Source organism: Scyliorhinus torazame, chromosome 21 (assembly GCF_047496885.1).
Source record: "Scyliorhinus torazame isolate Kashiwa2021f chromosome 21, sScyTor2.1, whole genome shotgun sequence".
NCBI lineage: Eukaryota > Metazoa > Chordata > Chondrichthyes > Carcharhiniformes > Scyliorhinidae > Scyliorhinus > Scyliorhinus torazame.
Genome location: NC_092727.1, coordinates 122135251 through 122153205, shown reverse-complemented (window position 1 = coordinate 122153205; position 17955 = coordinate 122135251). Strand labels below are relative to the sequence as shown.

At 45.5% G+C, this 17955-nt stretch overlaps 1 protein-coding gene across 2 annotated transcripts in view; it reads right to left on the bottom strand.

Moving 5' to 3' along the window:
- The window catches only part of LOC140398595 (SH3 and cysteine-rich domain-containing protein 2-like), a 126151-nt gene extending 108939 nt beyond the window's left edge, over positions 1-17212 (bottom strand). For both annotated transcript variants that reach the window (XR_011937511.1, XM_072487430.1), the window contains exon 1: positions 17035-17212. Coding sequence is in view for 1 of the 2 variants with exons in the window: in XM_072487430.1 (XP_072343531.1) it covers positions 17035-17127 (93 nt within the window). In the remaining variant the exon portion in view is untranslated. The remainder of the gene's footprint in view (positions 1-17034) is intronic.
- Between the last annotated feature and the right edge of the window lie 743 nt (positions 17213-17955).

Sequence of the window (17955 nt, the reverse complement as noted above, 5' to 3'; positions counted from 1 at the left end):
GTCAGTTATTCATTTCAGGACAAGTCAGTCAAACCTTAATTTTATTGATCGGATTCTGGTATTTTTTATTTTGTTTTGGGTGCCACGTATCATGATTCTACCCACCTTAAAACCAACCGCATTGATTATAATTTAAAATGCTATTGAGAATAAAGGGGATATATGCTCTGTACAAGTATCTCGTCAGCAACGTATATTGTAGGTCCCAGAGTGGCTTCGTCAGTGATTGTACAACATCATCTTCTGCGAGTGTGGGAGGACTCGGGCATGTACAGGTCCTCACCATGGCGGAATAGCGCAACAACAAATCGGAGCATTTAAGAATGGTGATGTAACTAGGAACTGTGCCCCAGCACGAGGCAAACAGTGGAGGGGAGACAACTGCAAAGAGAAAGATAGTAATTTTAAAGCTGCTTTAAATCACTCTTTATCCATTCTCTGGATATGGGCATCAAGGGCAAAGTCGGTTCTTAATGCCCATCCCCGGGTTGCCCCCAAGAAGGTCGTGGTGCACCTTCTCCTTTGTAGTTTGAAGCAACTGAGCAGCTTGCTAGTTCACAGATAAGTGTTAACCCTTTCAGGATGGGACCACAGTCACATATAGAGCAGGCGGGTGCAGGTATGGGCGGCACGGTAGCATTGGTTAGCACTATTGCTTCACAGCGCCAGGGTCCCAGGTTTGATTCCCAGCTGGGTCACTGTCTGTGCAGAGTCTGCATGTTCTCCCCGTGTCTGTGTGGGTTTCCTCCGGGTGCTCTGATTTCCTCCCACAAGTCCCGAAAGACGTGCTTGTTAGGTGGATTGAACATTCGGAATTCTCCCTCGGTGTACCCACAGTAACTTCATTGCAGTGTTAATGTAAGCCTACTTGTGACAATAAAGATTATTATTAATATTATTATTAAGTGGGGGGCAGCACGGTGGCACAGTGGGTTAGCCCTGCTGCCTCACGGCGCCGAGGTCCCAGGTTCGATCCCAGCTCTGGGTCACTGTCCGTGTGGAGTTTGCACATTCTCCCAGTGTTTGCGTGGGTTTCGCCCCCACAACCCAAAGATGTGCAGGGTAGGTGGATTGGCCACGCTAAATTGCCCCTTAATTGGAAAAAATAAATTGGACACTCTAAATTTAAAAAAATATTATTATTAAGTGCAGATTTTTTTCCCTAAAAATGTTGTTGAACCTGTTGGGGTTTCACAGCAATCTGGCAAGAATTATCCTTTCCTGTTTTCAAATAATAAATGGAATTAAAATACTCAAAATCGCCATGGTTGGATATTGAACTCGTTCTCCAGATTATTAGTCTAGTAACAGCCAAACTATTTATAAGCATCATGGACAGTAATTTAATTTAAAAAACAAGCTGTTTCTGGTTCTAGATTGGGATTATTAAACCCGTGTTATGGGCCAGGGTTTAGAGAACCCCAAAGTGTAACATGGAGTTCAGCTGACCCACGACTTTTACTAGATTGTGGTATGGGGAGCACACGGCCCACTGTACAGGTGTGGTACAGCAGAAATTGAAAAGTATTTTTTAAAGCAAAACAATGTTTATTCTATGAACTCAAGTTAACCTTTTTAAAACATACAGTGAACATCTTAGCAACCATCAATTCAAATACAACCCCCAAAGAATACAACATTAAGTAATCCTTAATAACTTCCCAAACAACATCCAGAGACAAAAGAAACCCTTTTAACAGAAGCACATTAGGTTTACATTCGCTACTGAGAACATTTATAATTCTGAATTCACCAAATGATCAAGAGATAGTCTTTTCATGGCAGAGAGATCAACAGTACACCCGCTCTGTCTGGCTTCAGCTCCAACACTGAAAACTAAACTAAAACACACCCTGCAGCAAACAGCCTAACACGAAAGTAAAAAGCTGACAGACAGCCAGGCTCCACCCACTCTCTGACATCACTGCAGTAGTAAACACCCATTTCTTAAAGATACTCTCACTACAGATATTTATATACGCACCCATTTATAAACATCCATTTCTTAAAGTACTCTCACATGACACCTGTTATTCTCTGGACTCTGGAATCCCAATTAGCAAAATTTTAAATTGTGAACAAATAAATCTACATATAGAGGAGAATTGATCTCGGACTTATCAGAGCTTCCACTATACCCAAATACCTGTGACTCATCCCCAATCGTGATTTAACTTGCAGACTAACACTGGCGGCTCGCATTCAACTTATTCCAGTTCTCACTCCCGGCACCTGTTGTCAGCCACAGCTCAGAGAGCAGCATTCTTGTCCCAGAGTCCAAAGGTTGTCGGTTCAAGTCCCACTCCAGAAGAGTAAATTGCATAAATCTAGCTGACACCCCAGTGTAATACAGAGGGACAGATGCACAGTCGGAGGTGGATAAGGCATTAAACCAAAGTCCCATCTGCTCACTCAGATGGATGTTAAAGATCTCATGGCACTATTCCAAAGAGTAGGGCAGTTATCCTTAGGGTCCTGGCCAATATTTATCATTGAATTGGTGTGTGGGACCGTGCTGTGTGTATATTATCTACCACGTTTCCCGTGCTAAAACCATGGCTACATTTTAAAAAGCATTTCCCTGGCTGTAAAGTGCTTTGGCACATCGCAATGCTACGAAAGGTGTCATCGAAATGCGAGTGTTTCTTCGCTTTGGCCAGTGCTCGTAGGAAGTAGCCGATGATTCTTGACATATATGCATGCAGAGGAGAGAGGAATTTTTTAATGCACTTCAGCCAACATTTTAGCAGTAGGGCTTCCTCTGGGATCAGATTGGCAGAGTGTCTCACAGTGTCAAGCATTAAAAATTAAAGAGTTAGTTGCTTTAGGAATTTGGCCAGACTGCAAGTGGGCAATTGCAATGCAAGATTCCAAAATCTAATTTCTTGATGCGAGCTCTCAAATCATTATCGTAAACATTTTCATTCTTCTTCACCCAAGCTTTAATCTTCCCTCCTCCTTTATTCAGAGGCATTGGGTGTTAAGCAAATTAAACACACAGAATACCATTAACACCTTATCTCTACTCAATCTAAAAGCCTGTATTCGCATTATAATTTGATTCTCAGGATTATGTTTCTCTCAGTCTCACTGCAAATGAGAGAGCTCAATAGATCTTTTCCCCTTTTGCTCTTCAAATGGGATGGCACATCATCCAGAAAGCGTTTCATCTCCTCGGGCCACGTAGGGGGTTCCAAGCAATACAGTCCGCTATAAAAGTCCCTAAATGCCCTTTTTAGCCCAGCCAAGTCCCCTATCAGGTTCCCATCTCCGTCGACCACCTTACCAATTCCCCTGGCCGCCTCCCTCTTCCTCAACTGCTGTGCCAACATTCTGCTGGCCTTTTCTCCATATTCATACAGCGGCTCCCTTGCCTTTCTAAGCTACTCCACTGCCTTACCCGTGGACAGTACCGCAAACTCAGCCTGCAGCCTCCGGCGCTCCCTTAACAGTTCCGCCCCTGGGGTCACCGCACATCTCCTATCTACCCTTAGAATCGGTCCATCTCTGCCCTGCCCGTCCTATCCCTATGAGCTTGGATTGAAATCAACTCCCCTCTCACCTCTGCCTTCAGCGCCTCCCAGACCACCGCTGCTGAGACTTCCCCTGTGTCGTTGACCTGCAGGTAGTCCTGCATGCACTTCCCTACTCTTGCACACCGCCTCGTCAGCCAACAAGCCCATGTCCAATTGCCACTGCGGGCGTTGGAAGCTCTCCTCACTAACCTGCAGTTCCATCCAGTGTGGGGCATGGTCCGAAATAGTGATGGCCGAGTACCCAGAGTCCACCACCCCCGCCAACAGATTCCGACTCAAAATGAAAAAAAATCGATCCGGGAATACACTTTATCTCTTTTACACTATCCTTCAAAGTTTGATCAAACACTATGGTGTGGGTGACATGTGATGTAAAGTCTCGTCAACACACACCAATAATTTAGTGTGGTTCTGAATTCAGAACATTTTCACTGCATCAGTTGGACATTTCTATTTCCTTACTGCAAACAAAGTTTCTGGAGGTCAGATGATCTAATTAATCCTGATTAGCTGCATTCTCCTCATTTGTATTCACTGTGAATTGGAGTCAAGGACCCGAAATTCAGAAAAGAAAACTAGGAAAATACTTGTTTTTCTCCATAATTAATGTCTTTCTGATTAGATGCGCATTTCAAAACAGTCGATATCTAAGTATTCAATCCTAATGACCACCCCTTAATTCCAGGTATGCTCTCATTTAACATCAAGGCTGAATCTTGCATAAAACGTTTTGGAAATAAAAGGGCCGTATTCGAATCCGGTTTTTGCAAATTGCATGCATCATTGCACAGTGGTTAGCACTGCTGCCTCACCGGGCCAGTGACTGCCTGTTTAGAGTTTGCACGTCCTTCCAGTGTCTGCGTTGGTTTCCTCCGGGTGCTCCGGTTCCCTCCCACAGTCCAAAGATGTGTAGGTTAGGTGGATTGACCATGATAAATTGCTCCTTAGGGTGGGGTTGCAGGAATCGAATGGGGGGGGGGGGTTGCGCCTAGTTGGAGTGGTCTTTCGAAGGGTCAGTGCAAACTCAATAGGTCGAATGGCCTCCTTCTGTACAGTCGGGATTCTATGATGGTACCTTGACTGATGATTTTTGTTAAATTAAATTTTCAACTCCCTCGCCCTGATTTGTAAAAATGTGACCAGTGTAGATTTACAAGTGGTGCTGAGACTGCCTGAGTCCCCATATTGTATTTAGCAGAATTTGGTCCACTACACGTAGTGCATACTTATAGATAAATCCAATAGTCATAGTCTATCAATTTACAAATTAAGTTATCAAGTAGATGACGCCAACCTGGTCATTGTGAAAGAAAAGAATTTCTCTTTTTCCTCCACTCAACATTTATTTCAAGCCAACACTTGCTCTTGGTCACAACTTCAAAAACTTATTTTGAAAAATAGGAGTTACAGGGTACAAATATAGTTTTGAAAGGAGAGGCAGCAGAATCTGTGAACCTATCCCTTTGGGGCTCAACAATACAAAAAAAAAAGTGTCCTGGTTGACAGGCTTTACAAATGCCTCTGCTTCCCCCCCTGTTTCAAAAGCCCTTTTATGATGGGCAATACAGACAGGGACAATGAAATGTCAACGCCCAGGTCACTAACCATCTCTGACGGGGACAATGAAGTGTCCACGCCCAGGTCACTAACCATCTTGGATCTAAATGAAATGCGGATAAGAGATTGGCCAATGAGCTTTGGGCTCGGAACCAAGTTTCCAATGTAGATAGGTGTCAAAGTCTCCTGTTAGCTACAAGATTCCTACGTGAAATTAGCCTGGGTTATCTTTTTCAGCTCCTCAAACAACCCAAGCTTATGTCACAAGTTTGCTTTTAGCTCTTTCGGCATGAAGCACAGAGGAGGGATTAATTCTCTGCATTTGGTCAGCTAAGCGCGAGCAGAATCATTTGATGCTGAATCTGGGGTTGCTGAAATGGAAAAGTTTCCATTCCCTGGCTATTTTCTTATTTCAATGAATGCTAAAACTCCAAATAAAAAGAATAAAAAGAATAAAGAACTCTTGGAACGAATAAAGTGCATCATTAGTCCAGTTTTAATTTTTTCAGTTTTAAAGGCAGACCTTGAAACACCAAAGTTTCAATCTCTGGAAACTTGGTCAACTGATGGCTGTGTCACAGTGGATTGACAACTGACAAAACAAAACGCCAATCCTGTCGGTCATTGCAAATACGCTCATTAAAAAGATGAAAATACGAAATTCATATAAAAAAAAAGGTACAAATTTCACTGCACCACATTGTCCAACGCAAAAACTACAGAGAAACTTTGGAAACTTTCACAATAAATTCCAGGATTGCAGCCCCTGCTTGAAGCTTCCGAGTGTGGTAACACTTGTTGATTCCTGGGATGAAGAGACTATTTAATGAGGAAAGGTTGAGCAGTCTGGGCCTATAGTCATTGGAGATTAGGAGAATGAGAAGTGACTGTATTGAAAGCTGTACGATTCTGAGGGGGTTTGAAAAGGTAGATACTGAGGATGTTTTCCCTCGTGGGGGAAATCAAAAAATTGGGGGCACAGAAGACTTCTCCCATTTAAGATGGAGATGAGGAAGAATTCTTTCTCCGAGAGGGTTATCAGTTTTTGGAATTCTCTGCCCCAGAGAGCAGTGGAGGCTGGGCCATTGAATATATTCAAGGCTGAGTTAGACAGAATTTTGATCAACAAGGGAGTCAAGATTTATGGGGAGAGCAGGAAAGTGGACTGAAGGCTACAATTAGATCAGCCATAATCTTAAAGAGGGCATCACGGTAGCACAGTGGTTAGCACTGTTGCTTCACAGCACCAGGGTCCCAGTTTTGTTTCCTGCTTGGGTCACTGTCTGCTTGGAGTCTACACATTCTCCCTTGTCCGCGTGGGTTTCCTCCGGGTGCTCCGGTTTCATAGAATTTAGAGTGCAGAAGGAGGCCATTTGGCCCATTGAGTCTGCACCAGCCCTGTAACCCAGTAACCCAACCTAACTTTTTTTTTGGACACTAAGGGCAATTTGGCATGGCCAATCTACCTAACCTACACATCTTTGGACTATGGGAGGAAACCGGTGCACCCTTAGGAAACCCACGCAGACACGGGGAGGACGTGCGGATTCCGCACAGACAGTGACTTAGCCGGGACTCAAACCTGGAACCCTGGAGCTGTGACGCAACTGTGCTAATCACTGTGCTACCATGCTGCCTTCCCACAATTCCCAAAAGATGTGCTTGTTAGGTGAATTGGACATTCTGAATTCTCCCTCAGTGTATAGTGTATACTCCCTTTGAGTATAAGAATTGGCAAGTCATGTTGCAGCTGTATAGAACCTTAGTTAGGCCACACTTGGAGTATAGTGTTCAATTCTGGTCGCCACACTACCAGAAGGATGTGGAGGCTTTAGAGAGGGCGCAGAAGAGATTTACCAGAATGTTGCCTGGTATGGAGGGCATTAGCTATGAGGAGCGGTTGAATAAACTCGGTTTGTTCTCACTGGAACGAAGGAGGTTGAGGGGAGACCTGATAGAGGTATACAAAATTATGAGGGGCATAGACAGAGTGGATAGTCAGAGGCTTTTCCCCAGGGTAGAGGGGTCAATTACTAGGGGGCATAGGTTTAAGGTGAGAGGGGCAAGGTTTAGAGTAGATGTACGAGGCAAGTTTTTTTACGCAGAGGGTAGTGGGTGCCTGGAACTCGCTACCGGAGGAGGTAGTGGAAGCAGGGATGATAGGGACATTTAAGGGGCATCTTGACAAATATATGAATAGGATGGGAATAGAAGGATACGGACCCAGGAAGTGTAGAAGATTGTAGTTTAGTCGGGCAGCATGGTCAGCACGGGCTTGGAGGGCCGAAGGGCCTGTTCCTGTGCTGTACATTTCTTTGTTCTTTGTTCTTTTGTACCCGAACAGGCGCCGGAATGTGGCGACTAGGGGATTTTCACAGTAACTTCAAAGTAAACCGACTTGTGACAATAAAGATTATTATTATTGACTGGCAGAGCAGGGCTGAGAGGTCAAATGGCCTACTCATGCTCCTAATTCTTATGTTAATCTGGCAAATCCTCCCCTTTAAGTCGAGTGACATTTATTTTTGACTGTGGAATAAAGTCACCTATAATTATAATTCTGTGCATTTCTAAAGCTAGCTTTGCTCAAACATACAAATCCCTTCATTTTGCCGACTGATTTTACACCATGATGATGTCATTTGCACATAATATTTTTTCAGATTTAATTATTACAGTGTCAGTGCATAAAAATCCAAGTAGATAGAACTGCATTTGTTTTATAGAACGATAGGCATTTCAACACAAGAGGAAGGTACTCTCCTGCCAATGCTCCAGTTTGGAGCTATCAACATTAATCCGATTTACTTGCTCTTGATATTTTTCGTTTTGAAGTGCTTTTCTAATTCCTGATTAATTCCTGTGGAACATGTGCCAGATTCTGAAAGCAACACTGCATTGCCAGTAACCAGGCCCAAATCACCTTCCTGTAAGACTATCAACCCAGCAACGCTGCTGTTTCCACTAACTTTTCACCCAATCCACATAATTGAGGGGACATCATTGAAGTTTAGGTTTAGCAGTGAAATCAGGATGGTCGTTTCCACACACAGGGTAGCAGGAATCTGGAATTAATCAGCCTCAAAAGCTTGATGTTGAGACAATTGGAACTTTCAACACTGAGATTGAGATTTTTTTTCTGTTAGGTAATGGTATAAAAGGGATATATAGCCAAGACAGGTAATCAGAGGATTGAAAACAGACCAACCATAGAAGCCTGGACTCAGGGGACTGTTCCTAAATCTTCTGAGGAAAGATCCTGGATAATTTCTAAAACCTCGTCCCCCCCCACCCTTGGAAGAGAAGTTGCGAACCCCAGAATATTGTTCTGAGGAAAGGTTTAACAGTTGGGGTCTTATGCTCACTGGAGTTTTGAAGAGTGAAAGGTGATCTTATTGAAACATTCTGAGGGGTTTTGACAGGCGCTCCCGTGAGGAATTCCAGAATTAGGGGACACAGAGATAAGGAGGAATTTCTTCTTTCAAGTAATCCTTAGGGAGGGATTCTTCGTTGCCCGACCCCGATATCGTAATCAGCGATCGGGCGGAGAATCGATTCCAACGGTGGAATTGGGGTCGACGGCGGTTTGCGATTCTCCGCCTCCTCCAAACCGGCGTCATCGTGACACGCGCCGCACACAGTCACAACGCCGTTAGGGCCTCATCGGCTGACCCACTCACGATGCTTCACCCCCGGTGGACGGAGTTGCCCGCAGCGCGGGACACATGTCCTCACAAAAATCGTGAACCCGGCGTGGCGGCTGCAGACTGTGACCGGGATCCTTGCCGCTGGCCGGGGGGGGGGGGGGGGGGGGGGGGGCTGCTGGAGGGGTCGCCTGTGGGGTCACGGATGGTGGGTCGGGTCCGTGCATGGCCGACGCCATGTTGTACTGCGCGACCACTGCAGGACAGCTCAGGCTGGGGATCAACGGTTGTATTGAAAAACTAAATATATGTTTCAAAGAATGACAAATGTAGTCACTTCGAGTGGGTTCAGCTTAGCACAAAACCACCTGGATTCCAGGTCACATTCGAGTTAACTAAGTTTAGCCTCTATAATTGGTCTGAATGCTCCGTGGTTAAGAAAGAGAAACAAAATGCAGGGTTTCCACTTCCGAACCCCTGCCACCCATTACAACTGAAGGTGTATGCGTGGACATCAGGTGGGAACAGAATCAAGCTCAGATGTAGTGTCCCCCAATCTGCTGACCCTCACAACCAGGCTCACTTGAAAAATGTCACTGGAGGCCTGCTAGTCTTGTTAAAGGTGATCTGACAAGAAAGAGCACCTGAAGGGGATGGGGAGATATTTGCCACACCTGTATTGGGCGGAATCTTCCGGCCCAGCCGAGAGCGCACCCCCACCATGGGTTTCCCAACAGCGCGGGGCGGATTCGATGGGAAATCCCATTTGCAATGACGGGACCAGAGGATCCCAGCACCGCCCAATGGTGGGCCGTCCCGGCACCAATAAAAATGCTACAGGGAGGCCGGAGAATCTCGCCCATTGTATATATATATCACACACACACACACACACGCCGGAGAATCTCGCCCATTGTATATATATATCACACACACACACACGCCAGAGAATCTCGCCCATTGTATATATATATCACACACACACACACGCCGGAGAATCTCGCCCATTGTATATATATATCACACACACGCCGGAGAATCTCGTCCATTGTATATATATATCACACACACACACACGCCGGAGAATCTCGCCCATTGTATATATATATCACACACACACACACGCCGGAGAATCTCGCCCATTGTATATATATATCACACACACACACACGCCGGAGAATCTCGCCCATTGTATATATATATCACACACACACACACGCCGGAGAATCTCGCCCATTGTATATATATATCACACACACACACACACACGCCGGAGAATCTCGCCCATTGTATATATATATCACACACACACACACACACGCCGGAGAATCTCGCCCATTGTATATATATATCACACACACACACACGCCGGAGAATCTCGCCCATTGTATATATATATATATCACACACACACACGCCGGAGAATCTCGCCCATTGTATATATATATCACACACACACACACACGCCGGAGAATCTCGCCCATTGTATATATATATCACACACACACACACGCCAGAGAATCTCGCCCATTGTATATATATATCACACACACACACACGCCGGAGAATCTCGCCCATTGTATATATATATCACACACACACACACGCCGGAGAATCTCGCCCATTGTATATATATATCACACACACACACACGCGCCGGAGAATCTCGCCCATTGTATATATATATCACACACACACACACGCCGGAGAATCTCGCCCATTGTATATATATATCACACACACACACACACGCCGGAGAATCTCGCCCATTGTATATATATATCACACACACACACACGCCGGAGAATCTCGCCCATTGTATATATATATATCACACACACACACACGCCGGAGAATCTCGCCCATTGTATATATATATCACACACACACGCCGGAGAATCTCGCCCATTGTATATATATTACACACACACACACACATACATAGAACTGAACGTGTGGCATGTAGAAATATATTCTATTTTAAATGATAATGGATATTTTATCGATCAACACTTGGTAAGATTGTAATTATTCTTATCTTTTTCTCCAAAGTTTGTGTTGAGAGACCTAACCTCTTTAGATAGTCGTGGAAACCATTGCATTGGGTTGTCATCTCATGATAGGTTGAGTAATTTGGGCTTTTACATATTGGAGTTGAGAAGAATGGGAGGTAACGTTATTAAGAAATATAAGATTATTACAGGGCATGCCGGAGGAGATGCTGAGAGGTTGTTTCCCCTTGTGGAAGAGTCCAGGACCAGGGGGCATAATCTCAGAGTAAGGGGTCACCCATTTCAGACAGAGATGAGGAGGAATTTCTTCTCTCAGAGGATAGTGGGTCTATGGAATTCTTTACTGCAGAGGGCTGTAGAGGCTGGGTCGTTAAGTAGGTTCAACACGGAGATAGACAGATTTGTAATCAATAGGGGAATCTAGGGTATCGGGATAGAGTGTCACGATCCCAGTTGATGTTATAACTGGGCGGGAAGATCGCAGAATGGAACCCTGGCTCAAAAGGCCGTAACTTTTACCGCAGCATGGTAGCACAGTGGTTAGCACAGTTGCTTCATAGCTCCAGGGTCCCGGGTTCGATTCCCAGTTTGGGTCATTGTCTGCACGGTCTCCCCGTGTGTGCGTGGATTTCCTCCGCGTGCTCCAATTTCCTCCCACAGTCCAAAGATGTGCAGGTTAGGTGGATTGGCTGTGCTAAATTGCCCTTAGTGTCCAAAAAACATTGGGTTACGGGGATAGGGTGGAATGTGGGTATAGGGTGGAGGTGTAGGCTTGGGTAGGGTGCTCTTTCCAAGGGCCAGTGCAGACTCGATGGGCCAAATGACCTCCTTCTGCACTGTAAATTCTATGATTCTATGAAAACATGGATGAACAGAGTCACGGGACCTCGAATTAGATTTAACAAAAAGGAAAAAACATTTATTAAACATGAAATAATTGGATAATAATACAATACTCTTTTGTTCCCCCTTTATCTCAGTATTACACACAGGCTTTAATGTTAACACAGATTACAAAATACATCTCAATCTACTATGCTCCATTTTAAGCACACAAGATCACGGTGGGTAAATACACTCTCCATTATGAACTATAAATGAATATTTGTGGATGTCTCATCAGAATACCCCCCAGATGATTGCCACATGAGAGTTTCCAAACACCACTTCCATGAACACACTTAAAAATCTTCTCTCATAATTCTAATGCATTCCCTTGGCAGTTTGCATTCTGAAATCCAGACCAGATTTTCCAAATGACACTTTTAAACAAGGTTTCCGCTCCACTTTTAACAGAGAATCCAATCCAGGATTTCACATCAGCCCCTTTATGATTTATTTGTCTTAACTGCTGCGCTAACTGCTCACAATTGCTTCTACTCTCGATTCCCAGACTGTATTAAAATGGTATCAGACATTTGTTTTATCTTTTGACAGCTGCTGCCCCACTTTAAATCTAGTTACTGCAATTGTCTCTTTAACTCAGAACACTTAGTTTATGCTTCCTTGAATTCTTTTAAACAATCCCTGGCCTCTGTTCACTTTTACTCCAGACTTCTTGGACACTTCTCTTCATTTCTCTAGTTTCTTTAACTAGCTGCTCTTCAGATCTCTGTACTTGTTTTCTTAACCATTACTCTGTGATGTGGCTTTTCATCTGGCAAAGCTGAGAGATATTCCCTTTGTAGCCTTCTAAACCAACTGCTTCTGGCAGCGCTGTGAGAGCTGCCTTCTCTTACACTACATATATCTTACACTACATATCTTCAACTGCAATCAAATGAGCTAAATTAAAACTTAAAAGCTTCTCTAATTTCTACTAATTCCCTAATTTCTCTAATTCCCACATGTTGGTTTATGTCTTTTATTTATTCTTCATGCCATAGCACTCTCTAAGCAAAATAGAAACACAGTTGGAACTCAACTAATCCCCACACATACAAACACCCTTGCCCAGCATTAATCTAATTAACCCTTCCAGATACAGTAACATTAAATTAAACTCACTTCAAACCAGATCTTATTTCTACTGTTTACTGTGATGATTGGAAGATGTCAGGAAAATTGAATTAGAAATATAGTGGCAGGGATGCCCAGTGCGCAGTAGTTAGAACTGCTGCCTACACCGCTGAGGACCCGGGTTCGAATGCTGCCCTGGGTCATTGTCTGCGTGGAACTGTCACTGTCCTCGTGGAGTTTGCACATTCTCCTCGTGCCTGCGTTGGTTTTGCCCCCACAACCCAAAGATGTGCAGGTTAAGTGGATTGGCCATGCTAAATAGCCCCTTAATTGGAAAAAATAATTGGGTACTCTAAATTTAAATAAATAAATAAATAAATAAAATAAATGTAGTGGGCAATTTAAGGGTTAAAAGCCTGGGGTTAGAATGTGCTTGTTTAAAAACAAAAACTGGTTCTGCAGGGCCTGGGTGGTTTTAGCAGCAGGCAGGTGAAATTGACAACGGAATGTGTTTTTAGTCTGGGTTAATGCATAGTGTGCCGGGGTAGGTCCTTGGGGAATTATGTGTTTTGCAGTCTTCAGAGATAGGGGGCATGATTCTCCGTTTCTGAGACTAAGTGTTGACGCCAATGCAGAATTCGTGGACTTTCAGAACAGCAAAATTGGTGACGCACCTGGAGCGATTCCGTTACTGTGGAGGTGCGAGCACCGGCGCCTTGTGAAACACAATGAAACATGGGTGTGGGATTCGCCGGGTCCGTGATTGGCACTCGGGAGGCTGACAAGCTGCAGACGCATATACACATTACAATCCCAAAGCACACTCATCCCAGCCAACAAGATGGCACTGGTTGAGCTGGCCACCTGCAGGCAGCTGATGGGTCAGCTGGGGCCAGAGGACACCTGGGGGGGGGGGGGGGGGCGTAGGTGGCCTAGGGGGACACCCAAACGACCAGTGGCCCTAGGTTCACAATGGGCTGTTAGCAGCGTGCGCATCTGCATGGCTGTCTTGCAGGCTGCAGCAATGATGTTCCATGGCCGACCACCCTGACCCCACAACCCACCTCCTGGCCATTCCCCGCCACTCCCCTTGGCACTGGCAGGAGCGCTCCCGGCCAGTGGCAGAACTGTCTGCAAACTACGGCAATCTTGAACACTCTGCATACCCCCTCTCTCTCCTTCAGCAGCCACCACACTGGTTTCACAATTTTTAAAAGCACACGTGAACCGCGCTATCAGGAACTTGGCCGTTGAGGAGAACCGCGGAGGCCCCGGAGAATACCTGCTAATGATATGCAAACGGTGTTTACTGTACGTGCATTACGGAATGCATTGGCGCCGCCATCGTGGTGACAGAGATTGTGATTTGGCGTCAAATCGGCTCCTGCCAGGGGCAGCACGGCGGCGCAGTGGTTAGCACTGATGCCTCACAGCACTGAGGTCCCAGGTTTGATCCCGGCCCTCGGTCACTGTCCTTGTGGAGTTTGCACATTCTCCCAGTGTTTGCGTGGGTTTCGCCCCCACAACCCACAGGTGTGCAGGCTAGGTGGATTGACCACGCTAAATTGCCCCTTAATTGGAAAAAAAATGAATGGGGTATTCTAAATTTATTTAAAATCGGCGCCTGCCACGATTTCGGCATCAGGACTGATTCTCCGCCCAATCGCATTTCGCGATTTTGGTGCCGGCCAACAGAAAATCCCGCCCAATTTTTTTTTTGGCTTGGGGAGATGAGGCCAGTGCTGGGTGGAGCCAAGAGAGGCAGAGAGACATTTATTGAAAGCATTAGAGATGCAGTTGGAGGAGAACCTTTGGAGAGAGGAGTTGCTTTTTGATCTGCTTGATGTTGAGTCCACACTTCTCCCACAGTAGGACAGATTCAGATCTCTATGGTTCTTTTCTTGATGTTGAATGGAAAATTGAGTAGCAATGTTTAAGGTGTAAATTGTAAGCTGTTCTTTTTGGGTGTGAAGTTAAAAAGTTTAATATTGAAGTAACTATAAAGTTTTAATTTAAAAATAGCCAAGCCCTATTTTCTTCATGCAATTGCTGCTGGAGCGAATTATTCCTTCCGCAATCTTCCAAATGACCTAAAATATTGAGGTTTCGGTCCAGTAACCTAACCACTGTTGGGGTCTGGTCTGGGATCGTAATCTTACCAATACAAATATAAATCTATAAAAACTACTTTTGTTTTCCTAATAAAAGCAGGAAAGTGGATTATCATATCAGATGAATCATGATCTCAACGAATGGAGGAGCTGACTTGATGGGCCAAATGGACTACTACTGCTCCTACATCTTATGGTCTCCAGTTCAACCTTGGGAGTTTCCCTCGTAAAACGTCTTCCTCCAATGCTGCTCCTGGTTACACACTCTCCCTTCACCTGCCCCCATATTACAAACAAATGTCAAAGAAAATGATGAAAGAAAAGTTGAATGGCCTTATGATTCTTCCCTTGCATTGCTCATGGCAGTACTCTCACTCAAGACCATAGCTGAAGTTGGCAAACCTTCCAGCACAAAGATTAAGAATCTCTTTGTAACAGGGCGGCACGGCGGCACAGTGGTTAGCACTGCTGCCTCACGGCACCAGGGACCGGGTTCAATTCTGGCCTTGGGTGACCGTTTGTGCGGTTTGCACTTTCTCTCCGTGGGTGTCCTCCGGTTGCCTTCCAGAGTCTAAAGATGTGCAGGTCAGGTGGGTTGGCCATGCTGAATTGCCCCTTAAGTGTCCAAACAGGTTAGGTGGGAATACGGCGGGTGAGTGGGCCAGGGTGGAGGGTCAGTGCACACTCGTCGGGCTGAATGGCCTCCTTCTGCGCTGTAGGGATTCTATGATTACCTTTAACTTAATTTACATCTGTAAGAGATTTAATAGATAACACCCACAGTCATTAGTGTGCCCAAGGTTTCAATGCTTGCAAGTTTTTTTAATGGATGGTGATGAATATAAACACCGGCATTTTGAAATAAACGACTGTTTATTTATTTCAAGTGGAGGATTACAACAGAGATTATTGTGTGGGGCAAACCCACACATGAATAAGTCACACTTTAAAAAGCACATTAGAAAGTTGAAAGCAGATTTTTAAATTGGACATTAACGGTCTGTTGCACATGATAATGACTTCATGAAATTGATGTCACATGAACAGCTCGTGTCCTACATAAATATAACTTTTAACTCTTATTTCTTGCCCGCCATTCCAGCTTCAGGACCATATCCAAGTTCAACATCGCAAAATACTGTGTGTGGGTGCTGGGAATCTGGAAATGCTCTGACAGAGTCAAAACGTTCAGACTCTGGTTGGTCTCGCCACAGATGCTGCCAGACCTGCTGAGTTTTTCCAGCACTTTCTGTTTTTAGCTGAGCATTTGCAAATGCGTCGGTGTGAGTGTGTCTCTATTTGTCAACTCCTGGGCAGCGTGCACCTCCAGTGAGTGTGTGCAGGCGTGGAGAGAAATTCGGCACGCTTGCCAACAGAGGGCAAGGTGGCAAGGGCAAGGACAAGCGAGTGCTGACCAATTGGGTTTGAATGGAGTGAACCAGTGTCGATGATGACACGGTACAGTGTGCACACTGCTCACGGACTGCGGGTGAGTGAGTGAGAGGCTGGGGGGGTCAATATCATCGGGATTTTCAATCACTCTGATACAGACATCAGCGAAAGAAACTGCAGTGTCTTGTGCAAATAACCCCTTCCAGCCTTCCCCGTCATCCACCGTTTGCAGAAGACGCACATTAGTTTATCCCACATCTCATGTGGATTTCTGCAGCTGTTTTTGGTACTAGATATTGCAAACTAAATAGGATGGATTGGGGGTGGGGGTGGGGGGGATCAGAAGCACATCTTCCTCTCGCTTCTCAATTCTTTTTAAATTTCAATATTCAAAAAGAGAGAAAACACCTTATGTGGATAGTCCCTCTACCCGAACCTCACAGCTTCAGACCTCCAACGTTTGCAACAGTCAATACACTGACCCCCTTCCAGCTGGATAATTTTGTCACTTCAAACAACACACCTCCCACCCACTGGCTCTGCAATCTGCTGCTGCATCTGGTTCAGTCATTGCTTCAACAACAAAGATGCAGTTTTAAGTTCAAAATCTAAAAAAAAAAAGGTCTTCAATTTTAGATTCGGGCGCTGTTTTTTTTTTACACACACAGGAGCCAGCGTGACAATCACTTTAAATCCAGTACTGGGACCATATTGCACAGCAGGAGGCCATTCTGCCCGTTTCGGTTCTTTGAGAGAGGAGAGCTATCCAATTTGCGACCCAAGCCTTTCGGATCCCCACAAACCTGCTGTTAAATTGCCTCACCTTGGTTTCTTGGTGGCTGCAGACCGAGCCGGGGGACCTCTGGAGTTCTGTATTCTGTGGGTCGTTGCTTTCTGTCTCGCTGTTTTCGGTCATGGTCGCTTGGATGCGGGCTTTAAATCCCCCGTTTACTCTCGATGGGTTTTCAGGACCAAGTGGCCGCTTGGCGTGTTCTCTCCAACTCGCGGTCCCACTCTACAACTTTGCTACATTTCCCAATGTAACAAACCAGCCTCCCGGCCACGCCCCCTCGGCCGCTGATTGGGCGCAGCCGCCTAATTAGCATATGTCTCATCCGGACAGTCGCCCGTGATTGGCTGCGCGGGGCTTTGGACGGGGCGGGTCCAATGGGGGGCAGTAGTTGTCCTGGTCCCTGTCACCTCTGTGGGGGTCCAGAGGGGACAGGAGCAGTGGAGGGGCGACAGCCTCGGTGCCCCCTGAACTACCATGTGGATGGGATGGGATGGGCCATGGCTTTCAGTTTTACACCATTATCATAGATTATCATACAATTTACAGTGCAGAAGGATACCATTCGGCCCATCGAGTCTGCACCGGTTCTTGGAAAGAGCACCCTACCCAAGCCCACACCTCCACCCTATCCCCATAACCCAGAAACCCCACACAACACTAAAGGCAATTTTGGACACTAAGGGCAATTTAGCATAGCCAATCCACCTAACCTGCACATCTTTGAACTGTGGGAGGAAACCGCAGCACCTGGGAGGAAACACACGCAGACATGGGGAGAACGCACAGTCAGTGACCCAAGCCGGGAATCGAATCTGGGATTCTGGAGCTGTGGAGCAATTGTGCTAACGACTGCGCTACCGTGCTGTCCTCCTATCTACTGACCTCCATTGAAAGATTCCCTGTGTGAGCATTGCACTGAATAAAGCTGGCTGGGATGCATTCATTCAATGC